The sequence below is a fragment of the Aspergillus pseudotamarii genome (assembly GCF_009193445.1).
Source record: "Aspergillus pseudotamarii strain CBS 117625 unplaced genomic scaffold BDV38scaffold_1, whole genome shotgun sequence".
Taxonomy (NCBI): Eukaryota; Fungi; Ascomycota; class Eurotiomycetes; order Eurotiales; family Aspergillaceae; genus Aspergillus; species Aspergillus pseudotamarii.
In genome coordinates, this window is record NW_022475015.1 from 1,199,733 (window position 1) to 1,213,133 (window position 13,401).

The window sequence follows — 13,401 nt, forward strand, 5'->3', positions numbered from 1 at the left end:
GGAATACTGTTGTTTGCAAGTTTGAACACGGCCAAATCCTTTAGTGACCACTTTGGCGCAATGGGACACGCGTGCTCCCGGGGCTCCTATCCACAGGAAAATTTATGCTTGGTATGTACCTAGGGAGACAGGCAGACTAAGTTTTCAGCATCAAAGATCAACCCAACGTGCCGGTTCTGGTACCAATGGAAGCATCCTGAGAGTTATTCATGTTCTACAGATGTAGAGAGCACCGTCGATTCGACGTGCCCGATACTGTTCGTGATCATTATCGTATCAAATTTGAAAGAGACTAGTTAGACAGGTCTAGTTTGACTCCATGAATTGCCCTCAGCTAGTATGCATACATTACTAGTACAGTCCCTAGTGAGATCTAGGACTCTTCATCATCCTCCCCATCACTTTCGTCATCGATTGATTCGACAAGGAGATTGCCTCCCCGACCGATCTTCTCCCGGATGGTCCCTCCGGCACCGACTTCATATACAACCCGGGGCATAGGGGAAACGAGCCGAAACCAGTACTGGTGTTCAAACCCATCTGGTTTCTCAACATCCGTGGTTTTCTCGTTGGACTCTTGCAGCATATCATAGCACTCAACGTATGCATACAACTCTTCAAGGTCAGCTTCTGGCGCGAACTTCCGAATCACACGTTCGCCCGAAGGCAGTCGAATGCTAACACGAACGGCATCTTTGACATCCGCGTTCGGTTCGTCGGGGATAGCCTGTGCCCGCCAACGCTTCCACTGCTGGAGATCGTGGAGCCGCTTCTCCTCTGCGGCCTGGCGCTCAGCAGCCTCTTGTTCCTCCCGTTGTCTAGCTGCCTCGGCTTCCCGTCTTTGTCTCGCTCGCTCTCGGTCAATGGCTAATGAACGCTCGTAGGCTGAGTCTTGCTGTTCCCGTAGACTGCGAGAAGCCTGTTGCTCGGCCCGAGTGGCCCCAATCCTCTCTAGAGGCTCCTTGTGCTGTGAGATGGCGGTTCGGAGTTTCTCAATGAATTCTGACGGTGAAGTAGTTCCGGATATTCTAGAGACGACGGACATGGCCGTTGATGATACATTGGGAGTGTGAACAATGGCAGCTGCGAAAGGGAACTTGGTGCACCGAAGAGAGTTTGCAACCTGGTATGCCTCCGAATCCTGCACATTGCCTCCCCAAACAATGACGTTGTTTTGCGGGTCATTGACAAAGTCGATAACCTCCCGGGACAAGAGGGTATCCCGGACCCAACCATTCGTATCATCATGTTCAGGAGCCAGGAGAACCACGAGAAGAAACTTGAGGTCCCGGTGGGCTTTTTCTAGGGCCATATTGTATCCATTTTCTAAGAAAGGCAGCGTGTTGGTACCATATTCCTCCTCGAACTCTCGAATGAACCTGGCGGCTGTGTCTTTGGGCCCCAGCGGCCGGCGTCCATTGGTGTTCCGTCGTGTACCGTGAAGAGCTGAGCTTGCGGTTGTATTGAAGAAACGGGGAAGGAAAGGGAACAGTGTCCCAAAGAGGCGGAAGGAACTGTAAAGTAATCGGTATAGAAGGTTGATCGGAGTGAATAGGAGAGCTAGTAGGAAAGGCGGACGATAAATTGGTTGTCCTTCTGGTTGAGTCTCGACTCGGGGAGCAGGATCGGCGGCACGTACAGCCGAGGAGAAGCTTGTGGCGAGGTCATCTGTCATGAGATTTTGGGTTTGACGATTCGGTCGAGGAGGAGGGGTATTGAGAGCTGCACGAGCTTCTTCGACTGGGTCTGGGCCTTCCCCATCGAAAAACTTGGAGATAGCGATCTTCGGTTTGATCTGTTAGCCGCAGCTATCACTCAACTGACTTGTTACATATGAGATTTGCCATACCTGCACATTCCATTGAGAACGGCGCAACAAAGGAATAGCTTCCGATGGCTCCTGACCCGTTACAGCTATATAGGTGTCTAGAGCAGACCTTTCGCTGTCGGAGAGCTGGGAGATATCAAGCTCCGAGGAGGACATTGTCGGTCAATGGCTCGATCCATACAATTGGGGAAAACAATTGCTTTGGTGAGAGGCTCGTCGGGATCAACGGAGAGGTACTAGTTGCTAATGGTGTTGGACCGTAACCGTAACGTAGTGAATAAGCCTGGAGATAGTTGAATACAAACCGGTTGAATAAAAGACTCTTCAAAGAATAAGGCGCCAGGGAGCCTAAAGTTGTAAGAAATACCGAAGTAGTGACGACTAGTCAACGTCGATAACTTAGCTGTCCTCTTACTAGAGCTCCGTCATCGCCGCCTCGAGGTTAGCGGTAGACGCGCGCCTGGTGACAGCACATGGTCCGTGCACAGGCCATGCCGGAGTTGGACACTCACAGACCATCTCATTCCATTCCCTCTCTCGCCTTCCCCTCTCCCCGCGGGCCCTGTTATCCCCATGTCGCCTCGCGAAACCCTCTTCAACCCATCCGTGGCATGAAGACGGCGTTATGTTCCTAGTCCTCGGGTGGTGATTCATCGGCTTTTTTTTGTTAGATTGTATATTCCCTCGCGTTGAGGGCGGCGCAATTTGGAAATACACACGTATCCGTCTTTGGCTTCTTGCGAGTTGCCCTAGCAAAACCCTTTGTTCAAGGGCGTGACGCAAGTGTCACCCACTGGTTGGATTAGGCTGCAGAATTCATTCAGTAGAGGAATGTGGTTTCCTCTAGATATACTCGGTCGTCCGGTTTTTCTTTGTTCTGAGTCAATGGATATCGTTTTACGTTAATCCCCCACCGAATCGTGGATTGAGATACAATGGCTTCCGCAGGGAAGCCTACCCTGGATGACTCCCGCCGGGCGACGGGATCACCTAAAATGAAGGCACGAGGTTAGTCCGACATACATTTGGATTCACAATGTGGGGAACTCTAGTTGACCTGACACGATTGTGCTGTTGTCCTGGTAGAAAATGCGAAAGATACCCTATGTCGAAATGTGACCATATACGGTCGTTGCCGATATGAAGATAAAGGTGCCGCGATAGTCCCTTAGCCCATTGCCGCATGTATCATTATTACGAACTTCATCTGACCTTGGTATTTATTCCCGAAAGGATGCGCCTTCAATCATGACCCGCATAAAGTGAATACAACATATCAATCCGACAGGTTGGCATACCCGGGCAGCGAACTGAACTTCTCTTCATGAAGAGTTCAGTTTTGACGTGTAGTGACAATGACTTACGTGGATTGTACCAGTAGCAACAACAGTAGAAGACGGCTGAACGTCGACTCCCCGAGCTTTACACCCTCTCTACTATCCTCCAACGGCTCTTCGCCAACTACAGCATCAGTTACAGCGAAGAAAGCTGCAACAATATCCCCCAAAGCTGCTAATGCAGCTCCCTTCCAACCAAGGAATATAACTTCACGTATGTCATGATGACCCTTCACTTACTGGTGCACCATTGCTCATTGACTCAAAGCAGGATCTAATACCAGCACCCCGTCGGGTCGTGCTGAAACAATGACGCCGGACTGGTCTGTGGCTGAAGTACAGGAATTTGTGCCTCAGGGCTTCGATACTACCCACTTGGTAAGGCTGCACCTTCCGAGTGAAAATGCAAACCAAAACCCCGAAAAATAAATAAACTTCCCTTGCCTATGCAATTCACTCTTCTGTCTTTTCAACCCCACATCCTGCCACTCTGCTTGCTCGGGAATTTCGGTCGCCCCCAAACGTTACCAAAACTATCGGTAGTTGGCATCGTGCATTTGTCAGATTAGGCAGCTCTATTGCTATCAAGATGCAGAGCGTTTGGACGGACTGCGGCTACATACCTGCGGCCCTCTTTACCTCCCCCGTTTGTCAATTTCCATCAGAGTCCCATCACATGACACACTCTACGGGCCCTTCTCGTTATAACTTAACTAACCCACGTCCCCAGGCCTCTCTTCAAGGGAATAGTAACGGTGGCGTTCCTTCGACGAGCCCGTTTGATCCTTTTGTGACAGCCTCGAACCCCCTTTCCGCAGCTAGTGCGGTCGGTCCAGTCCAGGCAAACCCTTTTGCACATGATACTGCGGCGGCAGCTGCAGCACTGGGCGGCGCCTTTTTCGCCGGACAGTCTGGCTTCCAACAACCGGTAGGTCTCTACGCCACTTGAAACGATGGGCATGTCTGACATTATAATCCTTAATACAGGTCCAGTACCATTTGTACGCTCCTATTGGCCCTCATAGCCAAAACACTCTAGGCTACCAACGGAATGTTCATGATCTTTTCCTTCCCAATGACTTCCGCGAGGAACTGCAGAAGAAAGCCGCAGCTACACTACAAACCTTGCCGAGTATGTCGATTCCATTTCATGAGCCATACCCAGCGGAGCTGACTGGAAGCCAGATACCCAACTACCCGCTCAAGTCGATTACTTCCATTCCCTTGTCCCATTGGATCTAAATCACCAAAAGAACGCAACCATCTTTGGCTTTCCCAGTTGGGTATACAAAGCGCAGTCCAGCAAAGATGGCAATTTCTATGCTCTTCGAAGACTCGAAGGTGAACTCCTGTATTCTTCAATTTCCTAATATCCCAGCTGACTCGCTCCCAAGGTTTTCGCTTGACAAATGAGAAAGCGATCCGATCGGTTCAGGCGTGGAAACGAGTTTGTAATGGAAGCGTGGTAACAGTCCACGATGCATTTACCAGCAGGAGCTTCCAAGACAGCTCGCTGATCTTTGTCACTGATTACCACCCTCTCTCCAAAACACTTGCGGAACAACATCTGGGTGCTGGGAATAGGTTTCAAGGTCGGCATAATACGCATATTCCGGAGCAGGTCCTGTGGGGCTATATGACCCAAATCGCAAACGGCCTCAAGTCCATCCACAGCAACGGGCTTGCCGCAAGGATTCTTGATCCTAGTAAAGTCCTCGTCACCGGCAAAAATCGTATTCGCCTGAACGCCTGTGCCATCATGGACGTGGTCCAGTATGACACCCAGCGGTCTATCGCGGACCTCCAGCGTCAAGACTTAGTTAACTTCGGACAACTCATTATGACTTTGGGCGCCAATACGCCCAGTGTCATGCATAACCCGACCAAAGCTATGGAGCATTTCACACGTGCTTACAGTCCACAACTCAAAAATTCGGTGTTCTGGTTGCTCAATGGACTGCAAAAGGACCAAGACCGAAATATTGACATTTTCATAACTGGCATTTCTTCACAATTAATGTCGACATTCGATTCAGCCCTTCACATGGACGATGAACTGACGTCAGACTTGAGCCGGGAACTTGAGAATGGCCGTTTGGTCCGACTAGTGACCAAATTGAATTTCGTCAACGAGCGGCCGGAGTATGAGCACGACCGGCAGTGGTCCGAGAATGGGGAGCGATACTTCCTCAAGATGTTCCGCGACTACGTTTTCCACCAAGTTGATGCTCAGGGTGATCCGGTCGTTGACCTTGGTCATGTGCTTTCATGTCTGAATAAGTTAGATGCGGGCACCGATGAGAAAATCACTCTGGTGAGTCGCGATGAACAAAGCTGCTTTGTTGTTAGCTACAAAGACATCAAGAAAGCACTAGAGTCGTCATTTCAGGCGCTCCTGAAGCCGACCAGAAGGCTTCATTAAACAGCCCTATAGAGGGGCCAATCCCACGATGGATCCTTTCCCTCGGAGGAATGACTTTTTATATATGCGGAGGGAAGTAGGTTAAGGAGATATCTCGTATGAAATGATCTGGCGATGTCTTTGCACATGGTTCTTATTTTGGAGGATACATTTTTAGAAATCTGCCCTCAGAAGACTGAGTCTCACGGCCGACTTACAACTGCTTTTATCTGTGCGGAAAGCTGGGATCATACCTCTCCGAATTGATTTTATTGCAACCCGGCAACGGATGTTTGCTTGCTTTGAAAATATGGTGCCATTGATATGCACGAAGATACAGATGCAATTGATTACAGACATATCACATCATTTGAATGGCTCGGTAGACCTAGCATGTGCGTACATATCTCGGTAGAGCCAACTTTTGGCATCCTGAAAGTAACCAGTAGAAATGATACTCAAACCAGCAAACGGCTCAACCTACAAGTCAAACCCATGCGTCCACGACTCCATCCCCTTACCATAATAATCATGATCATCCTCCTCCACCCACCCCGCAAGCCGCTCCTTCAGATCCTCCACCGTCAACTCCTCATTCCACTCATCCCACTCCGCCGCCCCCTCCACTACCTTCTTCGGCGGAACCAACACCTCATCCACGATATGCACGTTCCCATCCCGCCCCAACACATCCGCAACCGCCACCCGCTGAAATCCATTAACCTTCAGCGAAGCATACGGCCCAAACCGCACCACATCAACACTCAACCTCCTGTCCCCCAGCAACGTCGGTAGATCCAAATGGGTGAATCCCTTGACCCCAAACGGTCGGATCTCGCCCTTCTCCGTGTAAATGACATCCGAGTACAGCGTGCGGTCCGGAACAATATGGTACTTGAGAAGAGCGAGGAGGTATTTCTGGCCGTAGGGCGAGAACAGGAAGGCGTTGATTTTAAAGCCAAGTTTACTGAAGGCTGTGTTGGAGGGGGCGAAGATTGTGTGGCCTTTTTTAGTATCTTTGTCTTTGTTTTCTGGGATGGTGAGGTTGGTCTTAATGAGGGCGAGGTCGAAGGTGCTGAATTTTGTGGGGACGAGGTCGAGTAGGGTTTTGGTTGTTGGGGGTGGGATGAGGACGCTGGATATACCGTGGATTAAGCCGTTTTTCCCGGGCTGGGAGATTGTTAGTTTCTTTTTCTCTTGGAGTTTTGGTGGGTTGCTTTTTTTTCGTTGGAAGGATCAATGAAGAGAGAGACAGGGAGACCAGGGTATGAATGACTTACGATATCGGGTGCTACGACCCGACTATAGAAGTTTAGCGTGAGACCTCTCCAGCCTGCTCGGACGGATAGTCTCTGGGGGAGCTTGTCTCCCAATGCTGGACTCTCCAATTCAGTCGGCAGAGTGTGGCTATGGAAGACGGTGCGGGCGTCCCAAAGTCCCGGGACAAGGTAGTACTTGATGACAGCGCGGATGAGCTCCTTGGGTGGTTTGTGGTCGTCGTGGTGCGGAATCTTCTTGAATGCGTCGTCCGTGGGAGCGAAGAAAGTGTGGTTTGCTTCTGTCGAGTTGAGGAGATGGACTAGTTCCTTGTCTTCCTTGATAAGCTTCGCTAGGATGGTGGTGTATTTGCTTTCCGTGATAAGCTCGTAGATAGTCTTGTCGGAGGGCGGGTGGTGTGGGGAGTGTAGTTGGGAGAAAGGGGGCAGCTCGGTGATGTCCTCGGGGAGGTACTCTGTGTCGCCATAGTTGTTATCATCCAAGTAGTCGCAGTCGTAGTCTTCTGCGTCTACTGTGTCGAAAATAGAGGTGGGGGTGACATCTAGGTCACTGTTTTGGATTTCGGATGCGGCGTCCAGGAGCGAGAGTTGGAAGAGGTAATCATCGAGGGACGCTTTATCTTTTCCGTCGATGTTGTTGAGGTCGAGGTCATTTAGGGCTTGCTGGGAGGTGGGAATGAATAAGGCCGAGGAGAGAGTGGCTGTTACTGCCACCGACCAGAGATGGACTTTCATGGTGATTCAGTTTAGTATCACTTAGGGTTCCGGGGTAAGCACGATAAGGGAGGATAAGTGCGGGATCAACGTAGCTTGGTACATGGGTATCGAGTTGTATTTATGGTGGAATATAGGCTGCCGATTAAATTATAATAAGCCGCAGCGTTAACTTTCCAACAAAGCCGATTGATCAGGATCCTTGAATATGTCCACGTTAAGCTGTCCAATCTGCGACGGTCTAGAGCAGTCGTAATCGTATTCGTGACCAGAAATGTAAATTAGCTCTGAGATTCCATGACGCTAGCTTACTGTCATATAGCATGATGTCACAGGCTTAGCACGGTCACGCCATGTGGAGGATATCTTAGTAGCGATCAACATTTGGTAGAACAAAGCTACGCGGATGAATAATGCCATGATATTCATGACTCGTGATTCATTATTTTATTTTTGCGTTTAACTGCTTCCGACCATTCGCTTTCAGACGCTTCATATTATTAACAACAACCAATGGCGGAGATACTACTCGACCTCATAGTCCAAAGTGGATACACCAACATCAGCCTTTCTGGAGATAGACAAAGACTTGCCAGGCAGGGCGCTAGCAAGCTGAGAGATAGAGGGGGTGGTTAAATAAGCGGCCTGTCACCAGTCCACACATGCAAAGGTCAATAGACTAAATTCCGCAATTGCTGTGATAAGTATCGCATGAGAGCAGGGGAGCTCGTCTTGAACTGCTCAAAGACCAAAGATGCAAGGCCGATGTCAGAAATGACCAGTATTATCCGTCATATGTGATTTCGTTTACTCCTCCGCTTGCACGAAGGGGTTGGCAATCTCTTCGCTGCCATCGGCAGGAGAGATGAGCACAATGATAGTACCACGAGCAACGATCAAACCAAGAGAACGAGTGTTCTCGTTGCCCTCGTCATCTATTTACAAGCCGTTAGAATTAAGCGGGGAAACCATGGACATATACCAGAGTCACATACCGCGCATAGATTCCTTGACATCATCGAGAACCAGGTTCATCAGTTGGTCGAATCCCTTGAGCGTGCCGACGACTGTGCGCTGGTCAGTGGATCCGGGCAATTTTTTTTTAAGAAAAAAAGATATATAAAATCGGTGTGACAGAAGTGGGCCTACCTTCTCTGCCACCATTGAACTTCACCCGAACTTCCTTATCCATGTACTTGCTGAGGTCGAGGATGTTTTCCTTTTTGGGCTTCTCCTGCTGCTGCGCACCGCCACCAGCACCGCCACTTTTGGCATGACCGCCACGGCCGCCAGACCTGTCGTGGCCTCCGCCGCGGCCACGACCTCCACGGAAGGATCCTCTTTCGGACATGCTTGGCTGGGACAAAGTTTTTGTTTTTTTATTTTATTTTTTGGGGCTTTTTATTTGTTGATTGTATTTCCTCGGTTATATAATAGAGAGGGGAAAAGATCGTAAGACAAGAGAGGGGAACCGATGAGGGGAATTGTCTAGAATTGCAGTGGGTGGATGCGTGAGTGAGAGACCAGATCCCACTTTGGACTTGGTTGGTCCGTCAAATTGCAGGAAAGGATGGGGTGGAAGGGGCACGGGTGTATGAGGGATTTTCGAGGAGGGGGCCGATTCAGTAAGTCAGCGGCCAGAGAATAAATGTGCTGTGCCTCTGTGGTTCAACAATAATAGCAGTAACAGTAAGGCCAGCGGCAAGGTAGCCGTGAGAGGGAACCTACAAGTCACGGGGTCACGGGAACGGACCGCTAAGCATCACCAGGTAAAAAAGGGAAAAAATCTCTGATAACGCACAATGACTGCGCGTCACACGGTCAACGGTGACCATACCTTACTCCCGTCCTGTACTAGCGTGTATGAAATCCAGTCCACATGGGTGGTAAGAGGACAGTGGAGTGGACGGCCAGAGTCGGCCTTTACCCAATGGAGGTCGGGCTTAGGCAGCACACTTACGGGCGGAGCGGCAAGTTTGGGTTGGTCTCGGAAAATGGGACCTTCCCTTTGTACCGGTATCGACACAGTATGTATATACACTTGACCAAGTATCCTACGTTTGGTGTAGGTATGCCTAGGAGTTACACCTGAAAGAAAAGAAGGCGGGAAAACAGGTTTCCGTTACTTTTTATTAATTTCGAAGAATTTCAAAAGGGTCCTCGTCACGGATGAATCTGGAATTTTAGGTTGTCATTGTCCTACCGACAAGCCGGTCATGCAAGGGGTTTCAGAATCCGGTCCCTAGGTTGGTCTCTTCCTCCTATCTGATATGAGATTGATGCAATCAGAAGGGATCATAACATAAGCCCCCATCAAACTTCGGGAAAATAGCGGTATATCTTTTCTACACTAGTATCGAAATTCCAATCCGATGCTAGTAATAATAATACTGATGATAATAATGATAATATTTTCTTCGGGGGTCAAAAGCAATCTCTCAATAATAAGATCTCAATTCATCAAAAATCAACGAAGAAAGAAAATGGCTCAAGATACTCTCCTAGGCTGCCGGTAAGATTGAGTACTACGTACCAAGTAAAAAACAGGTATGGATGGTGACGAGTCTGTTCCGAGCTCCCGGGCCACACCGAATGGACGGCGGAAGAGACCGGCGGGACTCCGCCCGCTACCTGCTGGATTGCCTAAGGCGCTAAGGTACTCACCCTTCACCTTGTTCTTGACGGGACCGCGACTAAGAGAAATCGGGTTAGATGAGACTTTCAGGATCGCCCAATCCCCGACTGTGGGTTCGGGTCCATTCAATCCAGCCATTCATCGTGTCCCTCTCGGCATCATCGAACCTTACGGGAGGGGAGGAAAAGATTGAAGGAAGAGAGCTTTTGCATCCGTTCCGCTCACCGTCAGTAACTGCACTGTTGGTAATATCATTGGGTGATTTTGTTTCGCTCATGTCCTTTCTCCAGCTCTTTCACTGGATGAGAGTTGTCCTGACTACTATCTTCCATTCCAAGTCAGGAACGAAAGTGATTGGGTTGAATGACATTTCCATCCCCAGTCATACCTAAAGATAACCAAGATTGAGGGAACGAGCACGATACTGTGTATTTTCCAGGAGAAACTTAACCTACCCAACGGCTATTCTGTTCCGTCCGCCTTTTTTTTTTTTTTTTGGACGAGACAACTCAGAAAGATGGATGATCTCTGTCTGGACTATCATAAATTAAGAAGAAATGAGATCAAATACTAAATCAAATAAGCGGTAGTTTTTTTTTCTTTCTCTCCTTCAATCTCTTGCTCCAAATATACCCCCCCCTCTCGTGAGCTTCCTTTCCTCTCCTCAGCGTCCGCCCTCTCCCATTTCCCTCCCCAACATCTTCTCTCTCCCCTTCCTCCCCTCTCCCCTCCTCTTTCTTCCGTATCGCGGTGTACGCGCGAATCCTGGCCTGGTCATTACCCTTTTTCTTTTCTTTCTCTTCGTGTATTATTTCTCGACCTTGCCCCCCCATCGAACCCCAGATTCGTTGGGGTATTTACCTCTTATTGTCATTACCTAACTTGAACGGGCACGAGTGGCTAAACCTCAACCCGCAGCCTTCAGTGCTTCCGCCATCGGCTGCACTTCTTTCGTCCACGTTCCCGTTACTCAATCGCCCTAGAATCGCTTAATAATTTTCCCTTTGCGCTTCTGACGCCATCTTCCACGAGTCATTGCCGCTGTCGTTTTCTTTTTTTTTTCGTTTTTTCCCTTATTGTATTTATTCAATCCACTTCGTGACTTGTGCGCCTCCCTGGCTCACTTTCTCTTCCGCACGCCATGGAGTCCAGGACAGCGACGGCAGAGCCGTCCAGCAAGCGACCTCGATCGCCGTCCGGCGATTTCCCTCCCATCGCTTCCAAAGTCCCCAAAACCCATTCGAACCACCTGCAGATCAACTACCTGGCGCGTCAGTATCCGGATAATCTCCCTCTGGTCTCCATCGATGATACGATGCCCGCGATCATACACCTGATTGGTGAATATGATGGTGTCCTACATCGTCACGAGAGTATTGCCGGAAATTTGGGCGCATGCCCTTTGGGGCCTATCCTGATCAAGCGCTTTGAGCGCCTTTTCGATGGCCCTCCCCGCGTGCTCAAATCGCACGGCAAAGACTCCCCCAACATCACCTGGCTGGACGTAGTGGAGTTCGCCAAGAACAAGCCAGAGCAATTCAATCTGGAGAAGACCCGCAATGGCGTGCGAGTCTGTCAATTCTACACCAAGCAGTGTCGGGTGGAGATCAGCGAAGAAGACTTCGTGCTGATCGCATCGGGAATGCCGCAGAAAATGATCCCTCCGCAGCCGATTATTGAGGATGAGGAGAAGGAGTTGGGCGCGTTGGAGATTTTGGAGAAGAACCTCCAACAAATTATCCAGGTCGCGGACCAAGGTGAGCTTTCATGTAAAACAATGTGTATGGCTGCCGACGCTAACCGCTCGCCTCTTCTAGTGTCCGCGCGAGCGAGACAACTCAATCATCGTCTTAAAAACCGAAGAACAGCGATTGTCACCCGTCGAGAGAATGATCTATCTCTTTATTCGCAGTCGCAATCACAATCGCAATCGCAATCGCAACAGCCGCAACAGCAACAGCAACAGCAACAGCAGCATCGCTCTATCAGCCCCGTCTGGCGCGACGCCAATGGAAGTCAACATCCGCTGAACGGCAGCAGCCACTCAAACACCCAGTCTCCCTCCACCGGCTTCGTTGCGGTCAACACCGGCCGGCTCGGTGTGGAACCCACAACTGAAGACAATGCGCTGTCGCAACAGTTTATGTTCTCGCACTCCAACACAGATAATGTCACCATTATCAATGGGACCTCCATCAAAGGCGCATCTCCGACAACGCGCGCGGAGTTGATGAAGAAGTTCTTCACTACCCAAGACCGACAATCTCGCAGCTATGAAGAAGGGACTGGGTCCCAGAACCGCCAGTCATCCCGGCCACGGCCGCGGGGGTCGGATGCGACGGAGTACAATATGTACACCCCCGCCCCCGCCACAGTTGCCATCCCCAACACTCCGTCATCGCTCCTCCCTCCGCCCAAGTCCCACCACCATGAGAAGGACGACGGCGGCCCGTTTAAGATGGAGATGGTTGCCCGCATGGAGGAGCTGCAGCGCGGTGAACGCATACTGCCCCCATGTGACCGGTGTCGTCGCCTCCACATGGATTGCTTGAAGAACCTTACAGCATGCATGGGCTGCACGAAGAAGCATGCCAAGTGTTCTTGGAAGGATGTCAAAGCGGAGGAGCTCCAGGAGCCACGTGAGGCCCGTGAGCCACGCCCCGATCCAATGGCACGGGAGCGACCAGAGAGTTTGACCCCGAAAGAGTCCTTGCCGACGACCACAGCACCGGCCCCGATGGCGCCATCTATATCTTCCGCGCCCACGCCCCCTTCGGCTGTAGTGATGCCCGAAATCGATCGTCACCGAGAGATTGAGTACAACGTGCGCAGGGAATCCGCTCCGACGGCGGGCCCCATACCCGGGACTCCACTCGGGAAGGAGCCGTCGCCCCGCCGGGCGATGAGTGAGATCCGAGGGAGCTCCTTGAGTCATGACAGGCATATCGGCATCAATCGCAACACCAACCCAGCCACCGAGGATGATGACCCGGATGCCAATCAACGGCTGATGCAAGCGATCCTCGACACGGTTGACCACCACGCGCGGGCCGCAGCCGCCGCGAAAGAGGGTGGACAACCGATGACTGAGCGTGAGCGCGAGCAAGAACGAGACCGAGACCGGAAACTGGTGAAAGCTTAGTTTCTTCTTTCCCTTTTCTCCCTGTTTTAGCCTTGCATTTTTGTGGGAAATTCATGACATGTAGCAT

The 13,401-nt window shown here is 50.5% G+C and overlaps 6 protein-coding genes across 6 annotated transcripts; 3 read left to right on the forward strand and 3 right to left on the reverse strand.

Moving 5' to 3' along the window:
- Positions 1–373: 373 nt before the first annotated feature.
- Positions 374–1,984, reverse strand: BDV38DRAFT_267042 (clathrin-mediated endocytosis regulator UBX3; the record flags this gene model as incomplete). Its single annotated transcript, XM_032056516.1, has 2 exons — positions 374–1,783; positions 1,850–1,984. The coding sequence occupies 2 exons, from the start codon at positions 1,982–1,984 to the stop codon at positions 374–376; spliced, it is 1,545 nt and encodes a 514-aa protein (XP_031920005.1).
- A 779-nt stretch (positions 1,985–2,763) lies between these two features.
- Positions 2,764–5,587, forward strand: BDV38DRAFT_267043 (PAN-complex poly(A)-binding subunit PAN3; the record flags this gene model as incomplete). The annotated part of the gene is made up of 9 exons (XM_032056517.1): positions 2,764–2,836; positions 2,915–2,980; positions 3,062–3,116; positions 3,219–3,379; positions 3,437–3,543; positions 3,896–4,093; positions 4,153–4,297; positions 4,351–4,506; positions 4,560–5,587. 9 exons carry the CDS (start codon positions 2,764–2,766, stop codon positions 5,585–5,587), a joined length of 1,989 nt encoding a protein of 662 aa, XP_031920006.1.
- Positions 5,588–5,816: 229 nt separating this feature from the next.
- Positions 5,817–8,174, reverse strand: BDV38DRAFT_5082 (fasciclin domain-containing protein). The gene is made up of 2 exons (XM_032063450.1): positions 6,847–8,174; positions 5,817–6,736 (listed from the first exon to the last, which is right to left on the reverse strand). Exons 1-2 carry the CDS (start codon positions 7,576–7,578, stop codon positions 6,047–6,049), a joined length of 1,422 nt encoding a protein of 473 aa, XP_031920007.1. The 5' UTR covers positions 7,579–8,174; the 3' UTR covers positions 5,817–6,046.
- Positions 8,175–8,364: 190 nt separating this feature from the next.
- Positions 8,365–8,908, reverse strand: BDV38DRAFT_277009 (putative small nuclear ribonucleoprotein (LSM7); the record flags this gene model as incomplete). Its single annotated transcript, XM_032058387.1, has 3 exons — positions 8,365–8,492; positions 8,553–8,624; positions 8,707–8,908. 3 exons carry the CDS (start codon positions 8,906–8,908, stop codon positions 8,365–8,367), a joined length of 402 nt encoding a protein of 133 aa, XP_031920008.1.
- A 1,248-nt stretch (positions 8,909–10,156) lies between these two features.
- Positions 10,157–10,648, forward strand: BDV38DRAFT_232402 (uncharacterized protein). Its single transcript, XM_032053033.1, has one exon. It carries the CDS (start codon positions 10,270–10,272, stop codon positions 10,582–10,584), a length of 315 nt encoding a protein of 104 aa, XP_031920009.1. The 5' UTR covers positions 10,157–10,269; the 3' UTR covers positions 10,585–10,648.
- A 555-nt stretch (positions 10,649–11,203) lies between these two features.
- BDV38DRAFT_5379 (uncharacterized protein) lies at positions 11,204–13,379 on the forward strand. The gene is made up of 2 exons (XM_032063511.1): positions 11,204–11,949; positions 12,010–13,379. The coding sequence occupies exons 1-2, from the start codon at positions 11,334–11,336 to the stop codon at positions 13,332–13,334; spliced, it is 1,941 nt and encodes a 646-aa protein (XP_031920010.1). The 5' UTR covers positions 11,204–11,333; the 3' UTR covers positions 13,335–13,379.
- The last annotated feature ends 22 nt before the right edge of the window (positions 13,380–13,401 follow it).

Bases quoted from the DNA above. Each gene is read 5' to 3' on its own strand.
- BDV38DRAFT_5082 (XM_032063450.1), bottom strand. From the start codon at position 7,578: ATGAAAGTCCATCTCTGGTCGGTGGCAGTAACAGCCACTCTCTCCTCG. The intron at 6,737-6,846 runs GTAAGTCATTCA...ACAATCTCCCAG, and splicing joins GGGTCGTAGCACCCGATATC to CCCGGGAAAAACGGCTTAAT.
- BDV38DRAFT_232402 (XM_032053033.1), top strand. From the start codon at position 10,270: ATGAGACTTTCAGGATCGCCCAATCCCCGACTGTGGGTTCGGGTCCAT.
- BDV38DRAFT_5379 (XM_032063511.1), top strand. From the start codon at position 11,334: ATGGAGTCCAGGACAGCGACGGCAGAGCCGTCCAGCAAGCGACCTCGA. The intron at 11,950-12,009 runs GTGAGCTTTCAT...CGCCTCTTCTAG, and splicing joins TATCCAGGTCGCGGACCAAG to TGTCCGCGCGAGCGAGACAA.